Source organism: Pongo abelii, chromosome X (assembly GCF_028885655.2).
Source record: "Pongo abelii isolate AG06213 chromosome X, NHGRI_mPonAbe1-v2.0_pri, whole genome shotgun sequence".
Classification (NCBI taxonomy): domain Eukaryota; kingdom Metazoa; phylum Chordata; class Mammalia; order Primates; family Hominidae; genus Pongo; species Pongo abelii.
Window position 1 is genome coordinate 10,254,975 of NC_072008.2, and position 25,547 is coordinate 10,280,521.

Below are 25,547 nucleotides of genomic sequence, written 5' to 3' on the forward strand. Positions count from 1 at the left end.
TGTTGTCACAAATCAGGAAACCAACAATGCAACGATCGAGGGTCCACTGTAGTAGCACCAGAGGAGCAGTTCCTTAAAGGCCATTCCTTGGCCTCTGAGTGTCCCAAGTTCCATGGTGTCAGAAGCTTGTGTAAGGGAAGGGGTTGGCTTGGTCAGAGTAGCATGGAACCTAGGGTTATCTGCCCATTTTATTCCTTTATGGGCTGGGAGTAGGAGGCGGGGAATGGGTTCTGGAGACATTGGTACCTAATAAAGTTTAGGCCTTTATAGACTCCAGAGGCTCAACTATCTAATATAGCTTATATTTCCAGAGCCAGCACACTCTAGTTTAACACAGCAGTTCTCAACTGGGATGATTTTACCTCCCAGAGACATTGGGCAATGTCTGGAGACAATTTGGGGTGTCATGACCGGAGGGAGGGATGCTATTGGCATCTAGTGAGTAGAGGTCAGGGATGCTGCTAAACATCCCGCAGTGAACAGGACAGCTCCACAACAAAACATCTGGCCCAAAATGTCACTAGTCGTGCAGTTGAGTGACCTTGGACTGGATGTCCCTGTATAGCTAAATGAGCAATCCTATTCATTCCACTTTCTTCCTGCTGTCCTGGTAGCAAGCACACAGGGGGACAGGCTCTGCAATTTGCAAATTTACCCAGAGAACTCCTGGCCAGCAGAGTGAGCATCCTCCTTAGCTCTGACTACAGACAGAGCAGTGTCTTGCATGTGGGAGGTGCAATCAATAGGGAAAAATAAATGAGTCCTTGTGTTTGACAAGGCTAGGGATCATTTCTGCTGATGAATTTTAAAGGAGCTCAAGTGGTTTTTCAAACTTGAGTGTGGATCAAAATACCCTGGAGGATTAAACCTCCAGGTTAAATCCAGATTTCTGGGCCCTGCCACAGAGGTACTGATCCCTGGAAGTCTAGGGTGAGGCCCAAGAATGTTCTTTCCTAACAAGCTCCCAGGTGATGCTGCTCCTGCCGGTCTGGGGACCCCACCTTGAGAACCACTGAAGTCGATTTATGCACTTGAGTTTCCAGTACTCTTGGTATAAATACCACTGTGATTGCCCGTGCTGTCTCAAGTGTGTAGGAGTTTCTCCTTTCCTTTAAAACAATAATCCAATGTCAATTATCATTGGAATTTCAGCTCAGGCAGGAAACTCTGCCCTTAATGCCCGCTCACACCTCATAGAGCCCCACGAGGTCTGCATGTGAAGATCTGGGTGCCGAAATTGGCTCCGAATGTGGTTCAAGAAAGCAAAATCGCACTGTCTCTTGCTCTACATCTTTTAAACAAACACAGATGCTGCTGCGTTAGTGCTGGCAAGGGATCCTTGTCTGCGGGGCCTTTCATCTCCTTGGGCTTCTTGCCAGGGCAGGCACGTCTCTGGCCAGCTCTCATGTTTGATGTGCTCGCCCACCCTGTACCTTCCCTGCTCGGGATGGCCACGAGCCTGAGCTCCACCGCTGACCTGGATCACCTGCAGCATTTCTCAGGCCTGGGGTTCAAGGGGCATCATAAAACTGGACCAGGAATCAGAATACCGCAATCTAGGAAGCCTCCAGTTGCTAAGAGTGAATGTGGGTGAGATTTTCCCTATGAAAGTTCTAGAAAGGAAAAGTGAGTAAGGTAGATGGTGTCAGATTTTCCCCAAGCCCTGCTAGGTGGTCCACAGGGGCCTGGACAGGGTAGCTTTCACAGAAGAGCCCAGCTGCTCGAATTTGAATTATGTTCTTGGTCATAGATCTGGCCATTTAGAATTCGCTGAATTTGCTTCTACTGCTACTCAAAGGGGCTGGAAGTTCAAACACTTGATTTAAATCAAATAGGACATTTCATGCCACTAACGAAGCCTGCTGGATTTGATGTTACCTCCTTCTGGGTTGATGTTCAGCTTTCTTCTTTTGTGATAATTACCATCGCAGGCCAGGGCACAATTTATGCACGAACCCAAGGCAGCTCCTGAATTCATATTTCCCTAGTGCTGTTATAATCAACTTAACTTTTAGACATTACAGTCACAGAGCTTTAAAAGGAGGTTTTCAGAACTGCAAATGCTGGATCTTTTGATACTGTCTCCAGGGTGAAGATAAGGAAACAAAAACCAGGATTTGTAGATACGGGAGGGTTCCGTGTGTGTGTGTGTGTGTGTGTGTGTGTATGTGAGAGTGTGTGTGTGTTATAGTTATCATTACTTTGCAAACACTAACAAGTCTTATTTTTTTCAAAGCAACATTGGTTTAATCAACATTATATTGAGCATCTATTTTAGCTGGGAACTGTAGGGGGCACAAAAAGTGTTTAAAAAAAAAAAAGCCGAGGAGCTTGTTATCTACTAAAGAACATGGACATAATCCAGTTTAAGTGGTGCTACCCAAGGCGGGCGCTCCGGGGGGACTGTTCTGTTTTTTTTTTTTTTTTTTTTTTTTTTTTTTAGTTTAATTTAATTTAAAGTTCTGGGATATATGTGCAGGAAGTGCAGTCTTACTACATAGGTAAACGTGTGCCATGGTGGTTTCCTGCACCTACCAACCCATCACCTAGGTAGGTAGCCCCATATGCATTAGCTATTTATCCTGATGCTCTCCCTCCCCACACCCACGACAGGCCCCAGTATGTGCTGTTCCTCTCCCTGTGTCCATGTGTTCTCATTGTTCAGCTCCCACTTATAAGTGAAAACATACAGTGTTTGGTTTTCTGTTCCTGTGTTATTTTGCTGAGGATAATGGCTTCCAGCTCCATCCATGTCCCTGCAAAGGACATGATCTCATTCCTTTTTATGGCTGCATCGTATTCCATGGTATATATGTGCCACATTTTCTTTATCCAGTCTATCACTGATGAACATTTGGGTTGGTTCCATGTCTTTGCTATTGTGAATGGTGCTGCAGTGAACATACGTGTGCATGTATCTTTATAATAGAATGATTTATATTCCTTTGGGTATATACTCAGTAATGGGATTGCTGGGTCAAATGGTATTTCTGGTTCTAGGTCTTTGGGGAATCGCCACACTGTCCTCCATAACGGTTGAACTAATTCACATTCCCACCAACAGTGTAAAAGCGTTCCTGTTTCTCCACACTCTTGCTCCACACCAGCATCTGTTGTTTCTTGACTTTAATAATTGCCATTCTGACTGATGTGAGATGGCATCTCATTGTGGGTTTGATTTGCATTTCTCTAATGATAGTGATGTGGAGCTTTTTCTCATATGTTTGTTGGCTATATAAATGTCTTCTTTTGAGAAGTGTCTGTTCATGTCCTTTGCCCACTTTTTGATGGGGTTGTTTTCTTCTTGTAAATTTGTTTAAGTTCCTTGTAGATTCTGCATATTAGACCTCTGTCAGATGGATAGATTGCAAAATTTCTCCCATTCTGTAGGTTGTCTGTTCACTCTGATGATAGTTTCTTTTGCTGTGCAGAAGCTCTTTAGTTTAATTAGATCCCATTTGTCAACTTTTGCTTTTGTTGCAATTGCTTTTGAGGTTTTCATTATGAAATCTTTGCCCGTGACTATGTCCTGAATGGTTTTGCTTAGATTTTTTTTCTAGGCTTTTTATCGTTTTGGGTTTTACATTTAAGTCTTTAATCTATCTTGAGTTAATTTTTGTATAAGGTATAAGGAAGGGATTCAGTTTCAATTTTCTGCATATAGCTAACCAATCCTCCCAGCATCATTTATTAAATAGGGAGTCTTTTCCCCATTGATTGTTTTGTTAGCTTTGTCAAAGATCAGATGGTTGTAGATATGTGGTCTTATTTTTGAGATCTCTATTCTGTTCCATTGGTCTATGTACCAGTACTGTACTGTTTTGGATACTGTGGCCATGTAGTATAGTTTGAAGTCGGGTAGCATGATGCCTGCAGCTTTGTTCTTTTTGCTTAGGATTTTCTAGGCTATATGGACTCTGCACCTCAAAACAACAGAATATACATTCTTCTTGGTGCCACACGACACTTACTCTAAAATCAATCATGTAATTGGAAGTGAAACACTCCTCAGCAAATGCAAAACAACTGAAACCATAACAAGCAGTCTCTCAGACCACAGTGCACTCAGATTAGAACTCAAGATTAAGAAACTCACTCAAAACCACACAACTACATGGAAATTGAACAACCTCCTCCTGAATGACTCCTGGGTAAATAATAAAATTAAGGCAGAAATCAAGAAATTCTTTGAAACCAATGAGAACAAAGAGACAACATACCAGAATCTCTTGGACACAGCTACAGCAGTGTTAAGAGGGAAATTTATAGCACTAAATGCCCACATCAAAAAGCTAGAAAGATCTCAAGTCAACACCCTAACATCACAACTAAAAGAACTAGAGAACCAAGAGCAGACAAACCCCAAAGCTAGCAGAAGACAAGAAATAAGCAAGATCAGAGCAGAACTGAAGGAGATAGAGATACAAAAAACCCTTCAAAAAATCAACAACCCCAACAAATCCAGGAGTTGTTTTTTTGAAAAAATTAATAAAATAGACTGCTAGCTAGGGTAGTAAAGAAGAAAAGAGAGAAGAATCGAATAGACACAACAAAAAATGATACAGGGGATATCATCACTGACCCCACAGGAATACAAACAACCATCAGAGAATACTGTATCACCTCTATGTAAATAAACTAGAAAATCTAGAAGAAATAGATAAATTCCTGGATGCATACACCCTCCCAAGACTGAACCAGGAAGAAGTTGAACCCCTGAATAGACCAAGTTCTGAAATTGAGGCAGTAATAAATAGCCTACCAACCAAAAAAACCCCAGGACCAGAGAGATTTACAGCTGAATTCTTTGTACCAGAGGTACGAAGAGGAACTGGTACCATTTCTTCAGAAACTATTCCAAACAGTTGAAAAGGAGGGACTCCTCCCTAACTCATTTTATGAGGCCAGCATCATCCTGATACCAAAACCTGGCAGAGATACAACAAAAAAAGGAAACTTCAGGCCAATATCCCTAATGAACATTGATGCAAAAATCCTCAATAAAAAAAATAATGGCAAACTGAACCCGGCAGCATATCAAAAGGCTTATTCACCACGATCAAGTCAGCTTCATCCCTGGGGTACAAGGCTGGTTCAACAGACACAAATCAATAAACGTAATTCATCACACAAACAAAATGAAAGACAAAAACCACATGATTATCTCAATGGATGCAGAAAAGGCCTTCGATAAAAATAACATCCCTTCATGTTAAAAACTCTCAATAAACTAGGTACTGATGGAACATAACTCAAAATAATAAGAGCCATTTATGACAAACCCACAGCCAATATCATACTGAGTGGGCAAAACCTGGAAGCATTCCTCTTGAAAACCAGCACAAAACAAAGATGCCCTCTCTCACCATTCCTATTTAATATATTGTACAATTCACCCATTTAAAATGCATGATTCAGTGGTTTTTAGTAGAAAATGGGTTGTGCATTAATCACCACAATTTTAGATAATTTTCATCACCCCAAAAAGAAACCCCACACCCCTTAGCCGTTACCTCCTATACCACAGTCCTTGGCAACCACTACTGTATTTTCTGTCTCTGTGGACTTGCCTATTCTGGACATTTCATGTCAATACAGTCATGCACTATGTGGCCTTTTGTATTTGGCTTCTTTCACTGAGCATCATGTTTTCAAGGTTCATCCACACTGAAGGTGTGTCTGTACTTCTTTCCTTGTTAGGGCTGAATCATCTTGCATTGTGTGGATAGACCACATTTTGCTGATCAATTCATTAGTTGATGGACGTTTGGTTTCCCTTTTTTTCTTTTTTTAAATTATTTTTAATTTTTGTGGGTACATAGGAGTATATATGTATGGGTATATGGTATATTTTGATACAGGCATGTAATGCATAATAATCATATCAGGGTAAATGGGGTCTCCCATCACCTCAAGCGTTTATCCTTTGGGTTACAAACATTCCAATTCTTTTAGTTATTTTTAAATGTACAGTTAAATTATTGATTGTAGTCACCCTGTTCCACTATCAAATACTAGATCGTATTCATTCTTTTAAACTATTTTTTGTACCCATTAACCATCCTCCATCCCCTCCTCCCCCCTCCCCCATTCCCTTTAGTTTTCAAATGAGGAGGTGAGACTCTAAGAAGCAAAACACTGCTCAAGGTTAAAGGGAATTGGTTGCAGAGCCAGTCCCATCTGGATTCTTCCAGGTCTCCTATCTCCTGAGGCACAATCAGCTGCCAGGTACCGGGAGGACCTCTGATGGAGAACCCTGCCAGCCGACCCTGACCCTTGAGGACATCAATCCCCTCCGTACAGCACCCTCTGGGACCAACGACAGTGGGGAGTAGACCTGGGCGTGATGGGAAGATATGTGGCAGCATCCTTAAGTATCCAGATTCCTGGAATGGCTGCATTTTGGGATACCTGTTCAGTAAAATACTGAGGATATGGGGCCAGGTAACGGGATTCCTGTGTCCCATGCTGACGGTGTATTATAGATTCACCCACAGAGGTCTATTTGTGTCTGAAAGCTCCTGGCTGGGAGTAATAGTGAAAGTATTTAAGAGCTGGTGCCATATAATGAACTCATTTGTTATGAATTGTGGGGAGTTCACTGCAGTTCTATAAGGTATGAGGTTGGCAGGGGACATCCCAGGGTGTCTAGCTCAGTGGCTATAAACCAACTGGTGTAGAACTATTTTAGTACTTTTTAATCTGGATGGTGGTTCTCAACCAGGGGCTATCTTGTCCCCCCTCCACAGGAGACATTTGGCATTGTCTGGAGACATTTTGGTTGCCATGACGGGGGATGGGGATGCTGGTGCATCTAGTGGGTAGAGGCCCAGGATGCTGCTGTATGTTCCACAGTGCACAGAATGGCCTATCTGCAACAAATAATTAGCCAACCTAAATGTCACTAGTGCCAAGGTGGAGAAACCCTGTGTAAAGCCTTCCCAGGTGGAGGGCTGGATGGGTGGAAGGAGTCCTATGGGCCCAGCTTGCATTTTGCTGCTACCGCATGGGAGGGGGCCTCACTGGGGATTCCTATCTGCCTGTAAATAGATGCCCTTCCCAGTAACAAAGCTGCCTTTCCTAGCTATCACTGCTTTCTTGAAATTAATTAGAATTATCAGAGCTAGAACAAAATTTACCTGACTCTGGGAAGAAACCTTGTTTAAAAACATTTATTTAAATTTTTATGGGTACATAGTAGATGTGTATATTTATGGAACACATGAGATTTTTAAAAAAAAATATATATATTTTTATTATACTTTAAGTTCTAGGGTACATGTGCACAACGTGCAGGTTTGTTACATATGTATACATGTGCCGTGTTGGTGTGCTGCACCCATTAACTCATCGTTTACATTAGGTATATCTCCTAATGCTATCCCTCCCCCGTCCCCCCACCCCACAACAGGCCCCGGTGTGTGATATTCCCCTTCCTGTGTCCATGTGTTCTCATTGTTCAATTCCCACCTATGAGTGAGAACATGTGGTGTTTGGTTTTTTTGTCCTTGTGATAGTTTGCTCAGAATGATGGTTTCCAGCTTCATCCATGTCCCTACAAAGGACATGAACTCATCCTTTTTTATGGCTGCATAGTATTCCATAGTCTATATGTGCCACATTTTCTTAATCCAGTCTATCATTGTTGGACATTTGGGTTGGTTCCAAGTCTTTGCTATTGTGAATAGTGCCACAATAAACATACGTGTGCATGTGTCTTTATAGCAGCATGATTTATATTCCTTTGGGTATGGAACACATGAGATGTTTTGATACTGGCATGCAATGCATAATAATCACATCATAGAGAATGGGGTATCCATCCCCTCAAGCATTTACCCTTTGTGTTACAAACTATCCAACTGTACTCTTTTCATATGCCTGTTTGCTATTTGTATGTCTTCTTTTGAGAAATGTCTATCCAAATATTTTGCCCGTTTTTTTGATCAGATTATTAGATTTTTCCCTATAGAGTTGTTTGAGCTCCTTATATATTCTGCTTATTAATCCCTTGTCAGATGGGTAGTTTGCTAGTGTTTTCTCCCATTCTGTGGGTTGTCTCTTCACTTTGTTGATTGGGAAACCTTTATTTCTTATGTGGGCCTCTAAGGCTCTGACATGCCTCAAGTCTGGAGGCCTGGACTGCTCTTCTCAGCAGCAGTACATGGCTGCCAAAGCAAAAGGGCAACTCTAATGAGACCGGAGCCCACTAAAGCTTTTGCAACCGTAGAAGCAGGGTGATTTGGCGAAGTATTGGGTAACAGTGCCCTTGAGAAAATGTGTATCTCTGGTTGATTGATTGCAATGGGTCCTCATTGTGACAGTTGAGCCCGAAGCAACTAAGACAAATGAGGATGGAAAGAAATGTTCAGGCTCTGCCAGCTGGACCCAGCAACCTTCCTGTGTGAGGAGACCAGAGCCCTTGTTGGGCCTTGAATCTATCAACTGTGTTCATACTCACAGATGGGTTTTCCCAGGAGAACTCAGCATCTCACTGCAAAGAAGAGTGCTAACATTTGTTTCCTTTAGGTAGGTCTTGTTTCAGGATTATAACAACATTTAGGTTTACAGAACAATTGAGCAAAATGTGCAGTTCCCCTATATCCCCTTCTCCCCCCTCAGTTTCCCCTATTGTCAATATCTTGCATTACTGTTGTATTTGTTGTAATTGATGAACCAATATCAATACTTTATTATTAACTAACATCCATAGTTTACTTTAGAGTGTACTCTGTGTCATATATTTCTGTGGATTTTGACAAATATATAATATCAGAGTAGTTTCACTGCCCTAAAAATCCCCTGTGCTCTGCTTATTTATCCCTCTTTTCCACCCACCAAACCCTGACAACCACTGATCTTTTTACTGTCTCCATAGTTTTGCCTTTTCCAGAATGTTGCATATTATGTAGTTGGAATCATTCAGTATGTAGCCTTTTCAGACTGGCTTCTTTCACTCAGCAATACACATTTTGATTTTCCTCCACATCTTTTCATGACTTGATAGCACTTTTGTTTTTATTGCTGAAGAATATCCATTGTCTGGATATGCCATGGTTCAGTTTATCCAGTCACCTACTAAAGAAAATGTTGGTTGCTTCCAGGTTTTGGCAATTATGAATGAAGCAGACGTCTTCTAAGACATTTTCTTTACATAACTACCAAACCATGATGATATAAAATTAACAGTAACTCAATATAGCATCCAATATCCAGTTGATATTCATTCAAATGTCAACTCAGAATTCCATCAAGGTTTGTGCATTGCATTCTTTTGCCTTCTTAGTCTCTTGTCTAGAACAGTTTCCTGCCTTGTTGTTTTTTTTTAATGACAGAGATTTTTAAAAATAATTCCAAATTTTATTTTAGATACAGGAGATACATGTGCAGGTTTGTTACTTGCAAAGATTTCCTTTGAAGAGTCCAGACCAGTAGTCTCACATTCTGGGTCTGATTACTTCCTCATGATTCAATTTGGCGTAAGTCGTTTTTGGCAGCATTCCAACATAGGTAACATTATAGAGTCTGCTTTTCTGACTTTGTTGATGATAAGCTCCATTGCTCGGATGAGGTGGTGATGGCCAGAACCCTTCATTGTAAAGTGACATTTTTCTCTTTGTTCATAATCTGTAGGAAAGTACTTTGAGACCATGTGAATTTTCTGTTTTCCAGCAACCATTCACCCAATGATTTTGGTATCCATTGATAATTATTGCCTAAGCTAATTATTACATTGGGGGTTGCAAAGTATTAATTATCAAATTCTGTCCTGCTTCCTACGTTTATCAAGTATTCCTCCCCATTTAAGAAAAACAATCACTGTAGGGTCATGATATATTCTTTTAATGCTTTTGTAATTCATATTGTCATTATTCTGTTTGCTTAGCATGCTCTTTCACTATTTTCCTCTCTCCTAAAGATGTTGCCATGAGATGGAGGGGAAGGGGTCTTATTTGCTGTCTCCCTCAGTGTGATAGATAGGGAAACCAACACAAGAAACGGATACCTTTCCCAAGACTGTTTAAGGTCCGGTGTTGTCAGAGCCAAAAAAAGTCAGAATCCTGGCCTGACAGTTTGACTAATCAGTGTCTATTTCACCAGGTGTAACTGATTTGAATACTGCTTAGAATACTTACATCCCCTCTTCATATTCACTAAGAGATAAATTTGACTAATTTTGCCTTAATTAAATGACAGTATATTACAATTAGGTTTTCTGATTTCTTTTGTGTATTATCATACACAGAGTAGAAACCCATTATTTTAATAGCTATAGAGTATTTTAATGCGAGACTACCAGAGTTTGCTTCTGCATACCCCTTTTTTGGGGGGTACAGTGGAGATAGAGTGAGTAGTGTTTTGCGAACTTATGTGGGAATGGAGCTTCTTTTTTTCCAAAGAAGTTGTTCACTTGTCCTTCTCTCAGACCTTTCATTTTACCCAAGGGGCGTGATGTGTTCCTGCAGGTGGTCATTTAGTAAAATAATGAAACAAGGCTTGCTATGAATGGTTGTGCAAATGTGCACTGTATAATCCAGAGGGCACAATTTCTACTGCAGTGTTTGTGAGCAGTGCTCCTTGGCACTGTGTGATATACAGTCTTGGTGTTCCCACACAATAGACTCTGGGAAGTGGCATTCTTTTTATAAGTTGAAAGCAATGGAATTTTGGAAGAGGAGGCAATTTACATATATAGTCAGAGATAAATGTCAAACTTTATCCTCCCAGTAAGATAGAATTACAGATAGAATCACTTTTTATCTTGTACTTAAAATTTCTTATACTTAAAATACCTTATACTTGGAATTCCTGTGGTGTGGTCAAGTTTTGACAGTGCCTTTCATAAACCCTTTTAAAACTGATTACAGTCTTGAAATTTAAGAGGATATAGTAGTCATCATAGGTTTACTGCCGTAATAAACAAGCTTGCAGTCTCTGTGGCCTAATGCAATAAAGGTTTAATTTTCTCACATGTTGCATCCAGTGTGGATTGCAGGTGGGCTCTGGACCTAGGTCTTTGAATCTGGTGGCTCCTAAGTCAATCCTCAGAGCCCTTCACTGGCTCCTGTGCCTCTGGCTGCCAGATGAGAAGAGAGAGTGGGGGGAGATGCACAGGAGACCTGGGAGCGGCATCTGTCACTTCCACCCACAGGCATTGGCCAGTGCTCCCTCCATTGGCTCTGCCTAACGACAAGGGAGGCTGGGAAATGTTGTCTGTCTCTGTGTCCACATGGAAAAGGCACTGGGGTTTAGGGAGAGGGATGAGTCGTCGTTTCAAGGCTGACCTCTTTTCTCTATTTTGTTTCTTCTCCAGGAGACTTCTTGGCATCATCACAAAAAAGGATGTTCTGAGACATATGGCCCAGATGGCAAACCAGGACCCCGAATCCATCATGTTTAATTAGCAACAAGGTGGCAATTATTTTCAGAAAAACACTGACTGTGTCGTTTAAAAAGAAATAAATGATATGTTATTATCCCGATGAAAGATCATGCATTGGGGACAGCAGAAACAAAAGCTTTGTGGGAAGGGCGGGGAAGAAGGATGAAACCTTTAAAAACAAAAACAAAAACATCAATGAGTAGGCATTGAATAGCTTTAACCCCGTATGAGTTTCAAGCTGTGTTTCCTAATGAGTTTGTTACTGCTGTGGGGGCATGTGGGTGGGTAAATGATGTAAATGATGTGATCTGTACAAGTATGTGGAGCATGAATGCTGATTCAAGAAACTTTTACTCCTTCTGCTCAAGGCTGATGTTTGTAACTTATGAACACACGTGAAGTGTTGAGTCCAAAAGACGAAGGGGTATTGGCATGTCAGCGTCCTTATTTATTGGTTCTTGAAGTTTTGCTGCTATGTTACTGAATCATACTAAAGACATTTGCACTTACTTTGTTGAAAAAGAAAAAGAAATTAAATTTGAACACAGTGAAAGCTGCAAGTATGCCAGTGGGTCCGCTCACGACCGTCCTGTTTCTTGCTCCTGTTCTCAGCCTGTTATCTGGCTTATCCATCAGTTTCTGAACCAACATCAGGGGCACCTGCCATGATGAGTGTGAAGAAATCATTTCTCTATGCAAGACTGGCATCCTGGGACTGCACGATGAACTATTGGAGCATATAGTACTGTGGTGTGTCTCCTCCCATACAAAGGGACACATCCTTATTTTGAGGGTATACTCACCCGATCATTGATTTGCATCCCCATTGCATTTGCTTCATTTATTTATTGCTTTTGCCCATGCATTCAATATTGATCAGCTCAGCACTTCCATGGGCCATAGCCGGTATGCCCCCAGCCTGCCATAAGCGTGCTTTCATTTTCAAGTAGCATATGCAAGAGTCCAAACAGGCTACCCAATGTTACTACTTATTTTTCCTCTCAGGTCTTATCAGATATGGCTGTGGAGAGGATGAGGCATACGCGTTCTCAGTTGGAATCCCTCCAAATGGATTGCAAGAGAAATACTAAATTGATTCTAAATCTGTTCCATTATCTTCTCTGTAGGATGCAAAACGTCCAGTTTTAATGTATAAGCATGCACTTCATACTAGCAATCACAGCGCAGGAGGACAGCATTAAATTTTATATAGCCAATTTGGGCACTGGGCATCTTTGTATTTGAACTTAACGACACATTTACTCTTTTAGTCAGGATTTCGGTCTTTTCTGCGGGAAGGAATTAAGCTATGTATTAGGTCCACCATATGATCTGTGTAAGTAAGATTATCCCACTTGCCCTTTCTCTTTAGTCTTTGTCCCTTCCTTTTCACTAAGTGCCCCTCATCCTTTTCAATCTCATTGTCACTGGATAGTGCTGCATCACTTAGGTGTGCATTTGGCTGCAAATAACAGAAAACCCAGCAAACACTGAAGGGCTGGATAAAAACCCTGAGACTCCAGGGTACTCCAGGACTGTCTCCATAACATCATTGGGATCCCCATCCCGTTGCTATTTCTTTTTCACCATTTTTACCTTTTGTCCTCTGGCTTATTGCCTCAGAGTTGCAAGATGGTTCCTGAACTGTCAGGTATCATGTCTGCTTTCTAAGTGGGAAGAGGAAGGGAGAGGCAAGCAACTAGGTACAATGTCTATCAGAGACGCTCAGCTTGTATCCATTGACTGGAAGTCTGTCACGTGGCTCCCCCTAGCCGCACACTAGTGTGGGAAGGAAAATATTGAGCTAGGCACATTACTCTCTGAACGAAATTCATATTATCTTATTAAGGAAGAGTGTTGGTCTTCAGGAGGGGAAGTTTGCTGTATTGGACGCCATCATCGTGTCCTTGTCATTGCCCTTCCGGTTTTCATTCTTGCTGAACCCCTGTGAATGTTCTTCTAACCTTCCTGTTCCCCACCCCTTCTCTCAGATTTGACCTAGAATTCCCAGCCCAAATCCATAATTTCTTAGCTCTAATAAGAATTTTCATGTTGGACAAAAACCTAGCTACAAATGGGTTTCTATGAAACTTCTAATTAATATGCAAAATGTATATTTTCTCTGGGTTAAGAAATTTTAAGTCAGACCATGCTGACACAATAAGAAAATTTGTTTGTGTAATTCATTGACCTCTTCCTTCCAAAATAACATCAAGTAGCCACCTCAGTGTGACAATATCCAGTCAATAGTAGAGAATTTAATCCTTGGTCCTATAAAAGAATAAAATTCATTGTCATATTTATAGCACGTAAGCCTTGAGTAACAGGTCTTAATGTTAGTGTTGGTGTTGTGGTTTCTACGGAACGTTTACAAGTGAAATTGGATTCTCCTGGGCTTTAAATCCTAAAAAGTCTTAATGACCGCTTCATGTAGTTCCCCTCTTATTCCCCTATGGTCTCCTCAGAGCCAGCGTGTGCTGGGAAAGAGTATTAGTCATAGGCTGGCTTTATAGAATCCAGGAGGTCCTTTTAGCTGAAACAAGCGGCTTCAAAAGGGAACATGAAACAGTGAAAAGATAGCCAAAGGTCAGTGAAACCACAGCATTTCTTTCTAATCTGGCTGAAGCCATGGGGGGGAATGAGGGGAAAATATGCTTCCGGGCCAAGGTCACCGAGGGGGACCTTGGGATTTGTGTCCTCCCCGGTGCTTAGAGTAGAGATATCTGCAAATTCATGGCAAACAGTTGGAAGAGTTACTTGACTGAAACAACCCAATCTTACTTTTTTTCATAAGTTGAACCTCTGATTTATCGTGGGGTTCAGCCTCTCCTCAATAGAAGGCCAGAGTTGGACAGGTGGACTAAGGTCAAGGATGAAGTCTGCGGTGGGGACTACCAAAGCAAACTGCCTTCCTTCTGTGGAGTCCTAACTCAGCCATGTGGCCCACTCACCCAGGTGCCTGGAGGCTCAGACAAACCCCATGGGGAACATGCTGCCATGCTGTGTCTCTCTTTCTTGTAAACATAGTTGGGTAGGAATCCCAACGGTATTTGCTCTCTCCAAATGCACAACTTCCATCCACTTTATCTGGTGATCTGATGAACAGTATGGGGACGTGGAGGTGAAATAAGCATCTTTCAGAATAAGTTTTTTTTTTTTTTTTCCTCTTCCAGAACCAAAGGCTTTAGACATTTGTAGAACTTTCTGGATTCCTTCCGAATCGGGTTTTAACATAAAAAACCATCAACACATCATGGGAAAGGAGCTCTTTCATGACACATCACATGTTTCTTGCTCTCACTGAGGAAATGTGTTGTACAAAAGCACCAAATAAGGGCACCCTGGAAGTGACATGTGTGTTTCTTCTAAGTGGTTTTTAGTGCATCCCCTGGGATTGCAGATGCTTATGTGGCTTTTAGGGAAAGGCAGAATGTGCTAGAAGTCGAAGTCATTCAATATTCAGTGCTTACTGTTACTTTGAACCAGGTAATCTCAGTTCTTTATTCAGTCCTTCCCAAAGACCTTACAAAGGAGATGTGTAAATTGATAGATTTTGAGCCTAATAAATCACAGAAATGGAAAATTTTAGAGCAGTTTGTTTCACTTAGGTGAGAACTGAGAACTGATTACTTTAAATTACCAACATGTGCAAATTCTACTTAGTATTCATTATTAGATGCTGAGCTGGAAAAGATGAGAAACCCAAGGAGAACTATTGAATTACCACATAATTGTAATATTATGCTTTCATTTTAATTTTGTACGGGCAGTGTTCTATCAGACTAAGCTTCTAGCCTTTGAAATGATTTACATGAGGAGAGAGCCTGTATATCTGACTTGGGAAACATTAAGCAGACCCTATTTTCACCGGCGCGGTAATAACTATTTATTTGCTATCCTAGAGGTGCTGGGAATGAGCCTACGTGCGACTTTGATGAGATATATTCACATTTGGTGTTGGAACGACCACATAGCAACGTGTTGGCTTTTTTTTATTGTAACACTCTGTGTAAACGTTGACATCTTATTAAATATTAAATGTTTGAACTCTATTTTTAAAAATAAAACAAGCACAGAGTCTGCAACAAACATGTAAATGGAAGAGATACTGATTTCACAGTGTGTTTCTACGCAGTAGAACCTCTGGAAACCTGGTCCCCATGACTTGGTAGAACTATCCAGTAAAGTTAAAGACCCATCTTAAGATGGGCACACAGATTGTGAAGTCCATTCAGTCAGCTTTAAAATTCCTTGTTCTTGGCTGGGTGGGCGGTGACCAAATGAAAATTCAGACTGAGGCTATCAGTTTCCAAGGATTGGGTAGGAACACTTCCTCAGGCCATCTGTGTTTGCCCTGTGTGAAGGCTGGGGAGTACAGCTTGGGTAATGGTCTAACATTCATTCATTCTTTCATCCTTTCTTTCAGGAGCAAATTTTCTGTTTGTTACTTTGGGAACCACAAGGGTTGAATTATGTCTTTTCCCACAAGTTTTTTTTTTTTTTTTTTTTTTTGTGAAAACTTTCTACTTTACAGAAAATTTGAAAGAAAGAAAAGAAAGGAACAAAGGATGCCCACAGATCCTTGACCTAGAAGAGGTGCTATTTAATATGGGTGGTTAGAGGAGTCCCCGCTGGTTAGGGGAGGGGACCAGCTGGGGGTACAGCTGGGGAAAGGGTATCCTCAGCAGAGGGGACAGCAAGTACAAATGTCCTGAGGTGGAAATGGGCCTAGCCTGCTGGGGGCCCACCAGGGGTGGATGGCTGCAGCCTTGGGATGGGAGTGCAGGTATTTGAAGTTGGGTTTGTTTTCCCTTTGGGAGGAGGGTAGACACAGCAGATGCTTCAGGGTCTTGAAGGACCAGGTAAAGCCCTGGAATTCAGAGGAGTGACATGATTTGACTTGTGTTGTCCACAAACCATTCTGGCTGTTGGACAGCAAGACTGGAAGCCAGGGCTCCGGTTAGGAGTCTATTGCAGATACGCCAGGTGCGGTGGCTCATGCCTGTAATCCCAGCACTTTGGGAGGCCAAAGCAGGCAGATCACTTGAGGTCAGGAGTTTGAGACCAGCCTGGCCAACATGGTGAAACCCTGTCTGTACTAAAAAATACAAAAACAAGCCAGGTGTGGTGGCAGGCGCCTGTAATCCCAGCTACTCGGGAGGCTGAGGCAGAAGAATCGCTTGAACCTGGGAGGCAGAGGTTACAGTGAGCTGAGATCGTGCCACTGTGCTCCAGCCTGGGCAACAGAGCGAGACTCCATTAAAAAAAAAAAAAAAAGGTCTATTGCAAATAGGTGAGTGATGATGGGGGCTTGCCCCAGAAAAATTCTTGAATTCCAGTTATACAGTTGCCCCTCAGTATCTGTGGGGGATTGCTTTCAGGACCCCCCCATAGATTCCAAAATCCATGACGCTTAAGCCCCTTATATAAAATGTTGTATTATTTGCATATGGCCCACGCACATCCTCCTGTCTGCTTTAAACATTCTCTAGATTACTTAGAATACCTAGTTCAATGTAATGCTATGTAAATAGTTGTTACACTGCATTGTTTATGGAATAGTGACAAGAAAAAAGTCTGTACATGTTCAGTACAGATGCAACCATCCATTTTTTTCCTGAATATTTTCAAATCTACAGTTGAATCCACAGATGCAGAATCCATGGATACAGAGGGCAAACTGTATTTCCAAGGTAGAGCCAACGGATTTGCTGATGCACTGGATGTAAAATGGTACAACCAACTTGCTATTTACTGAGATGGGCTAGACTAGGTGAGGAGCTCCCTCTTGGAAATGCTACATGAGAGTTGTCTCTTAGACATTCAAGTTTGGAGCTCAGGGGAATCATTAAGGTTTGAGATATAAATCAAGCCATTGGCATATCGGTGGCATTTAAAGCCATGCCTGGAAACTTTTGTGGTCTCATGATACCCTAAAAGCAAACAGAATAATCTTTTTTTTTTTTTTTTTTTGAGATGGAGTCTTGCCCTGTTGCCCAGGCTGGAGTGTGGTGGCATGATCTTGGCTTACTGCAGTCTCTGCCTCCTGGGTTCAAGCGATTCTCCTGTCTCATCCTCCTTAGTAACTAGGATTACAGTTGCACACCATCACGCCTGGCTAATTTTCCATATTTTTGGTACAGACAGGGTTTCACCATGTTGGCCAGGCTGGTCTCGAATTTCTGACCTCAAGTGATTTGCCCGCCTCGGCCTCCCAAAGGGCTGGGATTACAGGCATGAGTCACCACACCCAGCCAGAATATTCTTCCAACAGAATTTCAATATTGAGTTTTCAGAGAGTCACACCAATGTCACAGGCCGATAGGACTGCACTTGACTTCCGGCTCCATTGAGTCCTGGCTCCTCGTGCCATTGTCAAAGGGACTGAACTTCTCTGAGCCTGGGTTTCCCCATCTCTGTAGAGTGAGCTACTGCTCTTGCCACAGCAGCATGGCTGTGAGAAATGAGGTAATTGCTGTACAGTACTTGGCATGGAATATGACCAGGCAAATGGTAGACATTATCATCTAAAGCTCAGTAGCTTTAGTGGGAAATACTGCAATTAATTGTGTGTTGTTAAAGGACATATAACACTTTAGTTTAATTATAAGGCCACGAAAGTAAACACAGATCAGACTAGCCAAATGCTTTTTTCCCAGTCCCTGCAGTCTTTTTTCCAAAAAACAAAACAAAACAAAGCAACAACTCGGATCTCTTAAGGGATATATTTAGAGAAAAAAAAAAAAAAGAAACCTGTCTCCAAATTAATGGGAAATTACAGAAAGGAAGCTACTTGGTAGAAAATTCCATTTCTCTGTACCTTTATATTGGCTTGAAGAGCAGAAAAGCATCAGTATGCATGGATACTGAACTATGTATTGATTACTTTGAAATTTGGAGCAAGAATTCATGGAACACAAGAAAGTGTATAGCTTGCTTATTTTCAGGCCACCTAAAACTCAATACCCTCTGCACTTCCAGACAAAGAAAAATCTCTCCAGCATGGTGTTAATGTAGAAATGAGTCTGTTAGTAAAACTCATGAAAGAACAGCGTTTTGTGGGCCTTGGACATTTCCTGTCACCATGATGTTGTTAAAAGCCAGAGGGGGAGAATGAACAAATAGAATTTGTCTGAAAAGTGACAGCCCATCAGTTTTAATTCTGGAGGCTTAGCTAGAGCTAACCAGGATGGCCTTGCAAATAAAAGTCTGGGTCATGCATGGGTTTCCTGGGCTTTCATGGGTTGAGAAAGGACTAGAAACGTCCATCTCCATCAATTTCCATCAGGACCAGCGTGCTTCGGCTGAGCACGGGGTGCCTGGACTGCCCATTGTTAAAGCTCTTCCCCAGTTCATTGGTGGTCAATTGGCCAGAAAGAAGCTACCATATGTGAAGGCAGATAGGGAGCATCTATTTCTGGCTGTTCCTCAACATTGCATTTCATTAAAGACATGTTTTTTCTTTCTGAATGAGCAATAAGCAGAGAGCACCTTGTGGGGATTTCCAAACCCCTTTAGTCAGGGCTTGACTCACAGAACGAAGGGAGCAATTGATGTGTGATTCCAGCGCTTGTTATGGAACACATATTTCAAAGATGAAACAGCCGTCCTCAATCCAAACAGATTCTCTCAGAGAAATTGAAAACACATCCATAAATTCTCGTTCCACAGGCTCCTAACAGGTTGGATCCAGGGGATGCTCGCTGGTAGAACATTCCTTCCTTCTGCAGGACTCCATGTTCATTTCACACACACTCACTCTCTCAGGGCTTCCACCTGTTTCCAGCCGATACGAACCCAAGCGGAAATTGGGGCGGGCTAGCTCCCTTTTGATGAACAGGCTTCCTTTTCTGACATTTCTCAAACTTCAGCCTCTCCCCAGAAAGACATTTCTAGGAATGGCTGCTGAGTGGTTTATATGATCAGCAAGGAACTTTCTCCAGGGAGTGGCCAAGCCAAGTTGCTCCATGGGGCAGGAGTCTCCACTGGTTATTAAAGAGCTAGGGAGAGGCCAGGTGTGGTGGCTCATGCCTGTAATCTCAGTGCTTTGGTAGGCTGTGGTGGTTGAGGATTGCTTGAGGCTAGGAGTTCAAGACCAGCCTGGGCAACACAGACCCCCATCTCTACAAAAAAATTTTAAAAAATTAGCCAGGTGTGGTGGTGAGCACTGGTAGTCCTAGCTACTTGAGAGGCTGAGGTGAAAGGATCGCTTGAGCCCAGGAGTTTGAGGCTGCAGTGAGCTATGATTGCATCACTGCACTCCAGCCTGGGCAACAGAGAGAGACTCTGTCTCAGAAAAAAAAAAAAAAATGCTGGGGAGAAAGAGCAGGACTGCATTCAGTGGAGATGATTTCCCAAAGTGCCTCCAGGGTACAGTGTCTGCAGGATGCTGCCAGGTGCCAGAGGAAGGGTGGATCTGTGGTTAACTAAGTTGGTAGCTAGAGCGTGAGGGTCCATGAAGTCTTTTTAAAGTTTCTTTTGAGAATTTCTAGTTGAGTGACTGGGAGAACCGACTTAACTTTAACGCACTGCAGCCACATCATCTGAAAGCAGTGACTTGCTAATCAGAGTGTGATCTAGGGACTACCTGTGCCTGTATTACTGGAGCAAGTGCCACTTAGCAATGCAGAATTGCAAGCCCCATCCAGGTCTGCTGAGTCAGGCAGAATTAACCCCAGGTGATTTGTGTGCAGAGTACAATTTGAGACGTGCTGCCTTACGTGACCAGGTGATCTGAGTTTACTTCTAGCGCTAAGACCCAACTTTCTCTAAGATTATCTTACTTCCAAAGCAAAAAGGAGTGATGACTGCAGTGATTGGGCCACTGAAGGAGCCTGTCCAGAGAAACAAGGTAGGGAGAAGCTTGGCATAAGAGCTCTAAGCCCTATTTCTCAGTCCCCAGACTTTCCCAGTTACAGCTATCCTCCTACGTGATGCCCCATCTCAGAGATTCTCAGCCTCAGCACTAGTGACATTTGGGGCTGTCCTGTGCACTATACAATGGTGAGCAGCATTCCTGGCCTCTACCCACTAGATGCCATAGCACCCCTCACCTAGTTATGACTCCAAAAATGTCTTCAGACATTGCCAAGTGTCCTGGGTGGGGGGAGGTATGCAAATCTCCCCCATCCCCTCCCCTAATTGTATAGAAGGGAGCACTATGATTTACAAAGCATGGGAAAAGGGATCACCCTTTGGTGTCATTTTGGTGGTTTTTTCCTAACGCTGGATGAAAATCGCTAGTGTAAGGCAAAGACTGATGGGGACTCCTGTCCTGCTTCGACGAGTCCCCATGGCTGCGGAAGAGTTCCCTCAGCCCTTAAGCAGAAAACAGCAATTTAGGGGGAGAGGGTGCATTTCCTTCTTTCTGAGAACCTAATGGTGAGCCCAGGAAGAATGCAGTCACCTTACCTGGACATAAGTCTCACACCAATTGGTAATTTCAAAGCGATTGGCTTACTTTCAACGTCTGTGTGACCACCCTGTCGTCCTTCTCAGTTGCCTCCCACACTCAGACTATGCACGCAAGCATGTCGATGAAATCGCTCTTTGCTGGGTACATCTCATTAGAAAGATTCCTAGTTGCTTTTTTGAGTCAACTTGAACATTTTTGTGTCTTTCTTTGAAACTTAGAGGAGTGGTTGGCCAACTATAGCACGTGGCCAAATGCAGCCTGCCACCTGTTTTTGCAGATAAAGTTGATTGGCACAGAGCCATGTGCAGCCGTTTACATATTGTCTATGGCTGCTTTTTATGTTTGTTTGTTTTAGTCTATGGCTGTTTTTGTGATACAATGGTGGAGTTAAATAATTGCAACAGAGACCATCTGGCCTACAAAGCCCAAAATATTTACTATCAGGTCCTTGACAGAAAAAATTTGCTGGCTCCTGGCTTAGAGTAAATTGGGGTCACCAAACCATTGGATAGTCACCAAGAGTAATTTAACTTTCTTAGACTATATGTAAAATTAGAGAAATGCTTTAAATACAGAATCAAGGAGAGATGCGTGTGTCAGTGGAATAAGACGGATTTGTTAAAATGATTTTCCATCCTTCAAGTTTCTCCAACAGCTTAACTTGTGCCAGAAATATCTGTCCTGACTTAGATATTAACTGAGATATTAACTGAGATGTTTATGGTCTCTGTCAGAATTTAAATATGTTTTCTGTAACAGAAAATGACACTTAACATTTGAATAGCACTGTGTCATTTATGAAGGGATTTTAATATTTATTTGTGTTTGTCTCAATGGTTCTGTGTGGGAAAAATTATACCTATTATTTAGAAGACAAAACTGAGGCTCAGAAGAATCACCTGTGGAGATTTTGCAACCCACTGATGCACCGGAGCCATGCCCTGAGATTCTGATTAAGTCCATCTTGGGTGGGGTCTTTCATCAACATTATAAAAGGTCACCGGGTGATTCTAATGTGAGATTGAGAACCTCTGGGCTCCAGGGATTTGCTCAAGTTACTATATCTAGGAGGTGGTCTTGTTGGAGGAAGCTCAAACTTGGTCTTCGTGACTTCAAGTCTAGGAACATTTTCCTACAATATGACAACCCATCTTACTTAGCTCAGGGTCTAAGCCAGTGGTTCTCAAAGTATGGTCCTTGGACCAGAAGCATGAGGATCACCCAGCAATCTATTAGAAATGCAAGTTATCTGTCCTACTCTGGACCTGGTAAATCTGAAAGTCTGGGGATGAGGCCTACTCCTCTGTGTTTTACCAAACCCTCTAGCCGGTTTAGAGGCAGCTCTGGTTTGAGAACCACTGGTCTAATGTGCTGGGAAAGAGGATAGATAAATTTTAATGGAAGTAAGGGGCTAAAACTGGAAACCCCCCCCCCCCGCCCCACACACACACACAAAAGCAGGCCTTGCCTCTGGGAAATTGGCTCTGGCTGGGGAGGGGCAGAATGAACACAAGTTATAAGAAAAGTGAAAATCTGTGCACATCTGGGGAAATATGAAGGTACCCGGATGGCAGAAAAAGAAAAAGGATCTCACCAGCCCCCTGAGTTGAGCCTCTGAGGACTTCATCTTCCTCTCAGGCAGCCCTGAAGGTGTTAAGAGTTTCTGCATCCCTTTGCTGTGCTGGCAGGTCAGAGGGTTTTTTTGTTACTGTTTCATTTCGTTTTTTGTTTTCAAAGTTTTGGGTTTTTCTGAATCAAGCACTTGGTTGAGATGAACATTCTTGTGTGATTAAATGAGCCCACTTCTGCTTGGAGCCAAAGCCACATTCCTTGCTTCGGTTTTATCCCAGGTGCTCCTTTTTAATTGCATTTTGTATTCCACTGTGCAGCCACCCCCTTCCCGGAGACGGCTGGCCCCCTAATCGCTACAGTGCTGTTACCACTGCAGCTGGGACTTCAAAGTCCCCAGAAGTCATATTGTAACGTGAGCTCCAAATCGTCCCTGAGATGAACACAGAGAGGCATCATCAGTCAAAACTCATCAAGGGGAAGGGATACCTCTGTGTGGCATGTGGGTGATGGAATTCAGCCTCACCCTCAGTCCCTCTCAGAGCCTCCCCCTCCACAGCATTGCCATTCCCAATGTGAAAATCACACCAACATATACATAATTCAAGGCTGTGCACTGATCGCCCAGAGCGAGGGGACAGACATGTATGCCCGGGAAAGAATGTTTCAAGCAAACGTTCACAGCACCAGCTGCCAATGGGGGAAGACAGGCAGAGGGGGCTCGCTCCCGCAGACAGACATGGGAAAGTCCAAACGATGATTACAGGCTCCGAAAAGGAGCTGTTGTTGGGGGAAATCACAGCATCTGATTTGGGTTTTGCTTTTGTAATTGCTGGACTCAGAGAATGTAACTGCAAAGCACATGCTGTTTCCAAAATGGGTGGGACCATGTGAGCTCATGACGGCTTCAAATCTGCACTTTGACATTCAAGTTTGACTCCAGGAGTTAACAAGAGCAGGCCCTGCTTTACATAGTAGCTTCATTTGAAGTTCCAAAGCTCAGTCCCTGGAAGCAGATGGGGTAACTTGTGATTCTATTTTATTTCTTTAGCCTGGAGCCAATATAGAATATTGATTTCTAATGTGGGAATTCTGAAGAGGGAAAAACTAGGGTTGACTTTTTTTGGGGGGTCAAACCTATGAGTTTCTCAAGGCCGAAGAGCTGTGTCTCCATTATCTTTCTTCAGTGTCAGTTCTAGTATGTCATATATTGATGATAAACAATATAATGTATGCTTTTGAACAATGGATAAATGCTGAAAGCCTGTTCTTTAGCTGTGACCTTTTAGAATAAATCAGGAAAATAACCCTGGCAGAGTTTTCTGGAGACATGGAGTATTTCCCCAAAAGAGACCTATCTGCCATTGTGTGAAATGTCACATAAAACACTAGGTGTCAAAAGAAAACAGTAATCGGCTTGGTGTTTCATGGCCTGAGAGGAGCTGCTTAGTTCAGACGCCCTGAGCTTCCAAAGAATGAATATAAAAGTGTAATCTGAAGACACTGTGTGCTCCTGTGTATCTTTGATCAAACTGAACCTGCAAAGAAGTGTGGCAGGCTCTAAAAGCTGTGGTGACTAACCGCTCAGGAAACCCATGCCGGTGACTTTACTGAACATGTCACATCAAAGGGGAAAAGTGCCCCACTGACCGGAAAGTTCTTTTGATATTCAGTGTTGAGAGAGAATAGAAATGAAATAAAATTTCAGTATTTCTGGATTTGGTTAATAGATTCTCTCTCTCTTCCAAATATAAGAACTTTAAGTGATTCTGTTGACTTAGTAGAAAAATATCCAAAGGGCACATCTAATAACGAGGTCTAAGGGGAATGAAAATATAAAACTATAGATAAGAGAGAGTATCGTAATCTTTAGAGAAGTAGTTCAAAAAATTTTTTCAGCTGTGACATCCAAGATGATGTCCAGACACTGTGATGGGTAGACCCTGGCTTTGTAGGCACATCCCAGGACACTATCTGCAACTTGACTCTGAGGGAGCTAAGAATATGCCACCCCAAAATACGCTGCCCTGGCATATTGACTATTTTTAATTAAAGGAACTTAACAACAGAAAAAGCAGGTGCAAGAAGGTCACTCTGATCATTTTGTTTCTTAAAAGCAGGAGATTAAATTCTCATGTGAAAGACATCCTTCTTACACAAAAAGAAATAACAATCTTATCAAGGATGGGAAGTTGAAACAGAGAATTCCATACAGACCTTGTTACAATAACTCTTATCTTTTTAGCCTCCCCACATAATGTAGTTGCTTTTTTCACAACTTAACTATTCCCTGTCTGATTCAGTATGTAAGTGACTGACTCCTAACTGCTTCTTTGGGCCTTCATAACCTTATGAGGGCTCCTGTGCTACATAAAACTTGGCATTAAATGAATCTGTATGCTTTTCTCCTGTAGAGCTGTCTTATTGCAATTTAATAATCAGGCCCAGCAGGGACGCTAGCTGCTGTGGGCCAGAGGGCCAAGCTCTCTTATTTTCTCTCTCCTCCCTTCTGAGGGCCTGGCTCCATTCCACCACTCCTTCTATGCTTGAGATAGAAAATGCCATTTCCCTCCAGTCTGTGCCAGCCAAAGTGTCCCCAGTCACCTTGGATTCTCACATTCTTCAGAGGGAAGCAACTACAAGTTAAATCAGTCCCTGTTGGCTAAAACCCATCACTTCTTAATGAGTTGTGTTGATGGGGCCATTCAGTAAAACTTCAGCGTCACTCATTTGGGGCAAGAGAGCTGGGAGGGGCAGGTCGAAAACTGTGTCTTGCCAAAGGAACATTTCTTTAGCTGGTATCTGATTTAGGATCATAACACCTCTGGCCACCATTTTTTATAGAGGTGAAGCCAGGTGAAAACGATCTATTGAAGGGCTTTAACTTTGGCATAAGATGGACATGGTTTTGAATCCAGGCTCTGCTACTTCCTAGCTGTGTAACCCTGGGCAAATCGTTTAACCTCTCTAAGCTTTGATTTTTCTCATCTATAAAATACGGTAATTCGTCTACCCATACAAACTTGTTGGGCGCAGCAGATGGAAGAGCATGAATGCCCAAAAATGTGATTGTAGCAGAGATAGCTGTTGCTCACCAAATCTCTGTTCTCCTTTTCTTCGTGGGTCCACAGCTGGATTATATTTCCCAGCTCCCCTTGCAGTTAGGTGTGGTCAATACTG

General features: G+C 42.4%; 1 protein-coding gene across 1 annotated transcript in view; it reads left to right on the forward strand.

Annotated features, from left to right (window-relative positions):
• Positions 1-13,696, forward strand: part of CLCN4 (chloride voltage-gated channel 4) — a 78,938-nt gene extending 65,242 nt beyond the window's left edge. Inside the window, exon 13 of the mRNA XM_024240934.3 lies at positions 11,315-13,696. Within this exon, the coding sequence (XP_024096702.1) occupies positions 11,315-11,405 (91 nt within the window). The 3' untranslated portion in view covers positions 11,406-13,696. The remainder of the gene's footprint in view (positions 1-11,314) is intronic.
• Positions 13,697-25,547: the final 11,851 nt, after the last annotated feature.